The sequence below is a fragment of the Hippoglossus hippoglossus genome, chromosome 7, assembly GCF_009819705.1.
Source record: "Hippoglossus hippoglossus isolate fHipHip1 chromosome 7, fHipHip1.pri, whole genome shotgun sequence".
NCBI classification, from domain to species: Eukaryota; Metazoa; Chordata; class Actinopteri; order Pleuronectiformes; family Pleuronectidae; genus Hippoglossus; species Hippoglossus hippoglossus.
The window spans coordinates 27,063,053-27,072,559 of NC_047157.1; the positions used below are offsets into that span (position 1 = coordinate 27,063,053).

General features: G+C 41.8%; 2 protein-coding genes across 3 annotated transcripts in view; both read right to left on the reverse strand.

The window, feature by feature from the left end:
• Positions 1-417: 417 nt before the first annotated feature.
• LOC117765263 (peptidase inhibitor 16-like) overlaps positions 418-9,507 on the reverse strand; it is a 35,757-nt gene continuing 26,667 nt past the window's right edge. Inside the window, exon 7 of the mRNA XM_034591643.1 lies at positions 418-629. The gene's annotated coding sequence lies outside the window, so the exon portion shown is untranslated. The remainder of the gene's footprint in view (positions 630-9,507) is intronic.
• Positions 6,994-9,507, reverse strand: part of LOC117765257 — an 11,358-nt gene continuing 8,844 nt past the window's right edge. For both annotated transcript variants that reach the window (XM_034591636.1, XM_034591635.1), the window contains exons 4-6: positions 9,171-9,266; positions 8,556-9,057; positions 6,994-8,261 (exon numbers count right to left, since the gene is read on the reverse strand). In XM_034591636.1, the coding sequence (XP_034447527.1) occupies positions 7,321-8,261; positions 8,556-9,057; positions 9,171-9,266 (1,539 nt within the window). In that variant the 3' untranslated portion in view covers positions 6,994-7,320. The remainder of the gene's footprint in view (positions 8,262-8,555; positions 9,058-9,170; positions 9,267-9,507) is intronic.

Consider the following 9,507-nt stretch of genomic DNA (forward strand, 5'->3'; position numbering starts at 1 on the left):
AAAGTGATGATTGAACGAGGAAAACAAGTCCAAGGATTTCAGACCTGATGTTTGACATTAAACCTCAGACGGAAACACTCGTCGGTTTCTCTCTCTCTTCAGAAACACGTTTTTTACTTTGAGAAGAAATCGTTTTTTCACTACGACCACGATGACGACAGTAAAAGGGAAATGGTTCGAAATATTTGTTCTGCCCGTTAAACGTTGACTGATATTTAACAGAATCAACCAATCAGAACATCTGTTGTTACGTATGCGTTGAAAGGCCATTTTATATTATCTGAAGAATGTTTCAACATTTCAACGCCACGGCGACGGCGCGGTGACCACGAGCCGTGGTTGGATCATAACTCTACGAAGTTCTAAAATACTTCAATATGAAACATTGTTTTTCAGAACACAACCTGATCAGGATTATTCACTTAGATTTAATTCAGATACTTTTACTGCACTTTTCTTTTTACATCATGACTCAGCATCTCAGCTGTTTTCACCTGTCATGCCTCATTTGAATGATTTTAGAAGTGTTTCCTGTTGCCAGTTTGTAAAGTTGAACCGTCACTGAGGCATTAAATCATCGAATAATCTTCATCAGTACGAAGCACTGACTCCTCCTCCTCCTCCTCCTCCGTCAGCGGACTGAAAGTGTTTTCTGAGCTGTGTGTTTATGTGCATCCAGTTGCTATGGAGACCAGTGGTTGTGGTCACGCTGACCTGGAGTGGACGATGGAATAAGGGACCAACACACACGAGGAGACACCGAGGATGTGGAACTTTTTAAGATGAACGGATCACATGGGGAAAATGAGTCTGGCCGGTACTTTAAATATATATAAAGTTTAAAGATGATGCACATGTACAGATTTATGCACAAATACTGGTGATAAACTGATGAACGCTGCTTCCATCACATCCACAGATTTAATAACACTCTGGACTTTTTACTTTTCAGCTCAGACAATGAAAACGCTGCAAAACTAAAAGTCGTTTCTTGTTTCTCTGTTTTCGTTTTCACAGACGACGCAGAAAATGGTTTGTTTGATTCGATTGAGACTCTGTCAGGTTTTTAAAATGTATTTTGGAGAAACTGTAGATACACTAACTCTGAATTGAGCTGATTTGAATGTTTCTATTTGAACTCAAGGTTTTAGTGATTTATTTTTGAAGTGATTTCACTTCCTCGTGTTGGAACGCAGCCCTCCTCCCTCCTGTGGAATACTTTAGAAGGTGGATTTATCTTTATAGAGCTTGTGTACGTGCAGTTACATTTCCAAGTATATTTTATTGAATAAATTTGTTACAAAATCTCAGATCCGTCTTTTCTTGTTTCTTCATCTTTGACCTTTTTGCAGTGACCAAGAGGAACTTCTTCAATTTTATTTAATTTTATTTATACAGCAAAAAAACTATCTCTTCACTTTTCAGCCCAAACACCACCTGAAGTCACGTGGTGCAGTTTTCTTTGTCTGTTTTTATTTGTTTATTACAGCGTTAGTTAGTAATTATTTATTAGTTATATCTGGCAGTTGTAGGTTCACGTGCTCACCAGCAGAGGTCGCCCTGCGTCAGTCCACGTGTAAGTGATGACGCAGCTCAGATCAGTTTTATTATAAAGATTCTAAAATAAATAATTTCCAGTGTTTTCTACTGGAGGAGCTCAGGGTCCACAGGTCAGTGATGAAGGTGAGGGTGAAGATGAAGAGGTGAGGAAGATGATGCTGATTAAGATGATGAGGGTGATGAAGATGAGCGGGATGATGAAGGTGATGAGGGTGATGAAGATGATGAGGATGGTGTTGATGAAGGTGATGAGGATGAAGAGGGTGATGATGGTGAAGAGGTGATGAAGATGATGACGGTGATGAAGATAATGAAGGTGATGGTGATGATGAAGATGATGAGGTACATGAAGGTGATGATGGTGAGGGTAATGAAGATGAAGAGGGTGATGAAGATGATGAGGGTGATGAGGGGGATGAAGATGAAGAGGGTGATGAAGATGATGAGGTACATGAAGGTGATGATGGTGAGGGTAATGAAGATGAAGAGGGTGATGAGGGTAATGAAGATGAAGAGGGTGATGAAGATGAAGAGGGTGATGAAGATGAAGAGGGTGATGAGGGTAATGAAGATGAAGAGGGTGATGAAGATGAAGAGGGTAATGAAGATGAAGAGGGTGATGAGGGTAATGAAGATGAAGTGGGTGATGAAGATGAAGAGGGTGATGAAGATGATGAGGGTGATGAAGATGAAGAGGGTGATGAGGGTAATGAAGATGAAGAGGGTGATGAAGATGATGAGGGTGATGAAGACCTGAGCTCAGGTGCTCTAATGTCACTGCTGCTGCTCAGCTGACGAGTGTCGGCTGGAAATAAGTCCCATTGTCCTCCACATATCATCACCATGGCGACAAGGCCAAGAGCTGAGACATCAGCTGCTGGAGTAACACCAGTTGCTATAGCAACGGTGACAGAGCCGGACTGAAGTGATGGTGTGAAGTGTAAACATCACAGCGCTGTCACTCAACGTTCATGGTGACGTCACCAGATATCATCAACGTTTAATCAGCGACAGCTGAGGAATTTTAACTTTGTATTAAAGCAACACTTTGTAACTTTTACTGAGTAATAGCGCCCCCTGCAGCCCCACCTGGTGATATATATATATATATATATAAATATAAATGATCTGATCCCTGATGAAGTGGATTCAAGAATCGGTCTGATGGATCGAGTCGTGATCTCCGTCCTGGTTCAACCACAGAAGTTAAGACTGAAACTGTCCTGAATTCATCTTTTCAGCTTTTCCCTTTAACCCTGGTTAATCCTCATCTTCCACTCTGCTGGAGATTAAAGGACCAGGAAACACACACACACACACATACACACATATACACACACACTCACATACAAACACACACACATACACACACACATACACATACACACACACACACACACACCATCTGTACTCAGACGATTCCAACACTAATTATCTTAGGTCCTTATTTCATTTGTTAAATTAATCGACAGTTGATTTTCTGATTGGACTCTGAAAGTGAATTTCTATAGATTAATTGATATTTTGGTGAATGAGTCTTTGATGTTTGTTTATTAATCATACTTTGATTTGCTTGTTATTTGAATTTAAATTCATTTAACAAAATTGATTGTTTGTGATTCATTTTCCTTTGATGCTTTTGTGTAGCTAAGATAACGAGCTATCCGGGTTAGCTGTCTGACTTTGATATATTTGAGTTAATTGACAGGTGAAGAATCCCCGTCTGCGACAGTTTAGGAAACCTTCACTACAGTGGAGCTCTGATGCTCAGAGGAATCTATCAGGATTTGATATTCACACGAGTTTTGTCTGAATCTGCACATTGTTGATCAAAAGAAAAACTCAAAGCTGCGTTGTAATAAATATTAGATTCTGAAGAAGAAATCTGAAGATCTTCTGAGATTCTCAGTCATGAAAGTTTACCAAACGACTTCCTTTTGATCAGAGATTCTGAAAACCAACAACAGTTAGAGATAGATTTATATATTCTAAATATTCACAAATGAAATGACTTTGTTGTTGTCATTTTAATTCAGTTACGAAACTTCGGTTCTGTGGAAAAAACACATACACACTGATTTAACACTCACAGTTCTTTGGGTAAACCTGGACATGCTTGTTCAATGACTGTCAACAAAGATGGACGACACGTCTCCACTTCCTCCGACTGTATAAATATAAAGCCAAAATATCATGGATTTTATATCATCAAATAACTGATTAAAACCAAACTGATCAGAAACACGTGAACAAACATCAGTGAGGTAGAAACCATCTAAACATTCATTTATCATGTAATTAGATTTTTTTGTTTGGTCCATGTCCCGTCTGCTAACATGGGGGAGGAGGAGTTTATGACCCATATTGCCGCCTCCAGGGGGCGATCCAGATGTTTTGGCATCACTTTTGTGCCGCTGTCTTGTCGTCCATCTTCATTTACAGTGATCTGTGTTAATGTTTGAGTTAGCATGCTAGGTTTACGATGCAATAATAAATCCAGTGTATGCTAACAGTTGATTGTACACTAACTTCTACGTACACTAGCTTAGCAAGATGTCGGAGAAAAGCAGAATTAATCTACTAAAGGCAAAAATAAAATATAAAAAACTACTGTCATTATAAAATAATAAGTATATAAATATACTTTTACATTATACAGTGATAAGTTTCTAGATTGTCCACAAACCAAAGTCATACAATTTTTGGCTAAACACTACGAACAAGTTAGTACCAAACTCTGTATGCTAACTAACCATATTCCACACACACACACACACACACACACACACACACACTGTTTAAAAAAGAAATCCTCAAATATATTCATTTACTTTGTGATTCACGTTTCCAGGAATTCACTTCCTCCAACAGAATATGAAAATAAATCAGCATTTTCTCGTATTTAAGAAAATTGCATTGAACAGTTTCATTATGACACATTATTACATCAGAACATTGAACCTGATTAACATTTTTCAAATGAATCTTCCACCTCTTCCTCTGTAATCACACAGTATTAGTTCGTAGTCGCCTTCAGCGTGACAGAGATATCGATATTTACGAGTTTAATCCTCACAGACTCACACGAAATCACATGAAAAAAATAAACCGACCTGAATTTCCTCACTGAAAACCTGACGAGCTGGATTAACATTAAAATGTTGTAACCAAGCACCGAACACAGTGACATGTCACAACATGTAGTTCACGTGTTCACACGTCAGATCGCAACATTTTACAAATGTCAGAAGCGGAAACATATTAAAGGAATAATTTGACATTTTGGAAAATAAAATAATTATACGAGAATATTGACGTCACTTTCACATTTATCCATTAAATGTGTTGGACGTCACTGTAAATCAGGACCTCCCTCAATGAACTTCATGTATAAATAAAGGTTAATGGAACTGTAATGTCTTTAAAGATAAAAGTCACACACAGTTTCTGTTTGAATGGAGAAAGTGAATGACGCAGTTCGTTTGGTAGCCATGGTAACGTCATTATGTTATTACTCCCAGCATCAGCAGCTTCCGGACTCAACACCAGTTCAAATGCACCAAATGAACGTTGGGATTCTGACGGAATGAACGTTTTACACGAAGCTCAGCGAATTGTCTCTTGGCTTTAGCTTCAGATTTAAATGACAGACATGAAAGACTCTCTGTCTCCTCATCTGTGTTATTTACCAAACTGTCAAATGATTCCTTTAAATATGAAGTGATTTCTGATTCATGACATGTGGCACAACATGAGCTGAACAGATTTACTGCAGTAATCAGACAAACAGACGTCTTCTAAAACAGAAACCAGGTTACACACATGAGCCCGACTGCCTGAAGAGTCATATTCACTGTGTGTGTGAGTGCATGAAGATTAAAACAGTAAACCACCAGTGAAAGTGGCGACTAGATACAGTTTGATCGTAAAGGTGCAGGAGTCCTGTGACAGGCTCACAGCGAGCAGGGCGTCCAAACAGTTTGTTTCAAAGACTTTGACATTTTCTGGCACAAAGAGACGGACACAAAGGCAATAAACCAGAAAAGGAGGTGAAGACACTTTTCCACAAGGCAACACAATCAGTGGTGTGATGTATCGTACCAGTCACAGTCAGGCTGGTGTGTGTGGAATCCGTCCGTCCAGTGAAAGAAACCCAGCTGATACTGGTACAGACCTCGTCACAGATTCTTTTCAGACTGATTCTAAAAGATCTCATGTTATTCCTCCTGAGCCCCGGTGTTATCTTTGGCCATTTGAACGTCCTAAACAACACAACATCCAGATTCACTGAGATTACAATGGGACTTTGATTTTGTAATTTTAGATCCAACTATGTGCAACTGCTGTGTCCAGGTAACATATATTTAATCATCTGTGTTCGACTGTGAGGCTCCAGACAAACTTTAAGTACAGTGAGAACGGGACACTAGTATTTTAAAATGCTTGTATTCTTATAGCATTTCTTTCTTGAGCTACATTTATAGATTATATTGACTTGTTCCCTGGTCAACCATAAACTGAGGATCTCTGAAACTTCTTCATTAAAACATAAAGTTAGTTAATGAGCTAACCACCTAGCAAGTCAATTAGCAAACAGCTACCTCAGTAGCAAGTTGTCTAATTAGCCTGGGAGCTAATGCTGCATTCATGCAATATCAACATAATAGGAAGAGCAGGAAAATGGGTGTTCACAGATTTGTTCCAGGTGGTTAGCTCTATCGCTAAGCTAGCTACTTTTGTTTTGTGTTTATCATTATTTTTTAAATAAAATCAGAATATCGAACGAACTTTAGCATCAGCAAACGGGGGATGGATCGACGACATCGAGGTCTGCTCGACCAATCGCGAGTCAGTTTCAGCTGTCAATCATCTCAGCCTGTTTTTATATCATCAAATAACTAATTAAAACTGAACTGATCAGAAACATGAACACTTGAACATAAGTGTGATAAGAACGACCTGAAATGAAAGAAACCATCTTTGAGAAACATTTATTTAACATCTACTATTTTAGTTCAGGCAGGTTTTATGACTGATACTGCAGTCAGCCACCAGGGGGCAATCGAAATGCTTTTGGCTTCAGTTTTGAGAACTGTGATGTTGTGTATGTTTATATTCAGTCATTGGTCCAGTTTGTTGTTAAGTGAAACTAAACCGTGTATGGGTCTTGTAAAATTAGCAAATTTTAATATTGGATTCATTCTAATTTAATTTCGAGCAGTTTGGTGAAATGTCTGTAGCAGCTGGTAAATATCGTTACTGTCAGTAATTCCCAGCATCTCCCACTTAATAGATATGAAATGAACGCAGCATAACCTGCTACCGAAATATATCATAGCAAGAAACTTGACAATGAGGCCATGAGATTAATTATTTTAGCAATAACACAATCCAAGACCAACGAACCTGAGAGCCGCCTCTCCAAAAGGTTTCTTCTCACACTCACATACGAGCCGTTTCCTTTCCTTCATGATTCTCTCTGTAAGATCCCTGATATTTAACAATATTCACAGTGTGTTGCTAAATGTTGCAAATTGAGTCCGTCCTTGATATATTTCTGTTAACGTGTTTTAGATAATGTAATGAATTCTGTAATTGATTGGTGATTGCTGTATTGATCACTGTGCTCAGTCACGAACACGTCTAACTGATTTGGTAGCTTTAGTTGAAGTTAACTTTAACCACACAAACCTTTAGTGAATCTGGACCTGTGGTAGTTAGGAGGTCTCAGTTACTGATGGTCGGATTGTGTGCGAGCAGTCAGACAGTAGTAACCGATAACAGAGGGCTGGGACAGAGCTGACTGTCACTCTCCACTCGGGTCCCATGAGTCAGGAGCTCCTCCACTGTTGTCCAATCATCGAGCAGTTTTCTGTTCCTCAGCCGGTTCTGCTTCATGTGGCTCAGCTCCAGCACCGTCTGAGACGACAGTGACCCCTGAACTCCTCCGGCCAGCTCCTCCCCTCCTCTTCTCTCCCTGTGCTGCCGTGACTGCGCCAGGTGACGTCTCCTTTCCGTCCGGCTACAGTATCGACCCACCAATCTGCCGTCCTCTCCTTCATCCTCCCGTTGTCTCCGCCCGTCTCCTCGCACCTCCTCATCTGTTGTGACCTCACTGCGCTCCCTAGCCAGGCGGTAAGCTCGGGCTCTGAGCAGCTGATTCCTGACTGACTTCTGATTGGACAGTCTGGAGCGGGGAGAGGGTGGAGAGTGAGGCCTCCGCTGTGGTGCACCCAGTGTGCTGTAAAAAGGAACAGAACCTTTAAGGTTGCCTGAGCGACTCCCAAGGGTCTGAAAGCCTCGCCAGTCTGAGGCTCCACTGGAGCCAGATCCAGGACTCTTGGAGAGGGAGTCCTCCTCTCTGCTCCGAATGGAGCCTTGGCTGGTTCTCAACGAGTTCTGATGATTGGTGAGACTGGTTCTGTCTGTACTGAGGTGACTGGTGGGGTGGCAGTTACTGGGATAACTGGCCCTGCTCCTTGGCCCAAGAGTGTTGCTGGCTGTACCTGGCTGGTTGTTCTCGAGTTTGTCACTCAGAGTGTTCGGATCTGTCACATTCGGGTGACTGGCCCTGCGGGCGCGCTGTCCCTCAGTCAAATCTTGTATCGTTCGACTCCGGCCTGGAGCTTCTATCGTCCCACCTCTTCCCTGCTGCTGCTCCAACCATAGCGCTCTCCGTTGGCAGGGCTCAGTATGGCAACCTACAGATAGACAAAAGAAATAGAGTGCAGACAGTTCTGTGAATCTAGAAGTTTGCATGTAGCCGTTACAGCAAGAACCTGTCAAACAAGACCAGAAAGCCATTGGTGCCTCACACAACTATTTATCCAATTTGGCGAATGGCAAGGTAAACCATGGGCAGGCTTCCAGTCAACATACTTTTACCCCCCCCCCCCCAAAACTCATACCAATTGTCCAATTTTTCAAGACTAATATATAACACATGAGTAAACTGTGGGACGGTTTAAGGAAATTATTTTTGGAGCTTAACTTACCGATGGAGGGGGAGGCTGGTGATCGGTGGCGAGTGGGACTCCTCTCAGCTCTGTGGAAGTGAACTGTTGTGGTTGTGCTGTTACCCACTGTGCAGCGAGAAGCGAGTGGGGCTCCAGGGTGACTCATCTGAGTTGTTTCAGGGATGGACTCCAAATCCCAGCGTCCTCTCTGCTCTCGAGGGGAGTGGCCTGTGCGGAGATGATGAGACTGCCGATGGCCGTGGCTCCCTTGAATTTTGTGCAGCCGCCTGTGTTCCCCGGTGCTGACGCTGTGGAAGCCAGAGTCGCTGGGTTCAGAGGAGGTTAGGGATTCTGAGGAAGAGGAGGAGCCTTGGGAGGAAGCGGTGTGGCCTGGCAGCGATGACATGGCGTCCGTCTCGGCCTCAGAGAGCGCCATCCGGTGGTCGGGGCTATCGGGTCCACAACCTAGCCCGCTGTCAAGCTCACTAAGTGGAAGGTATCCGAAAGGACGATCAGGTCGCCAGGGATGAGGATAGTCAGACTGAAGAGGGAGAAAGGATTCTTTTAAAATGTATTATTTGACAAGTACAAGCAACATTTTAGTGAGAATGAGGTGCAACTAGTGAGGGAAACATAATCTCGGAGATTAGAGACCTGTCTGGGGAAATTCTTTGGCTCCATCTCTTCAGTGTTGTAGCAGCCAATCAGACAGCTCTCTGAGTTCGGCTGGTAGGGCGACATCTCTGGAGCCTGGAAACAAGCAGGGGCGCATATATCATCTCATTGTCGGGGGGGACAATAAACAGAGAGAGTGCAATTTCTGAGGGGATTTATGTGTGTGTATATATATATATAATATTCGATTTAATTTTATTGAAGAAACAGATCTATAATATTTTGCTGTCAATGTGTAAAACATTATGAAGCCGACCAGACACTGAACTTAAATTAACACAGTGTTTGTTGTGTCTCTGTATTTTTTATGAATTAA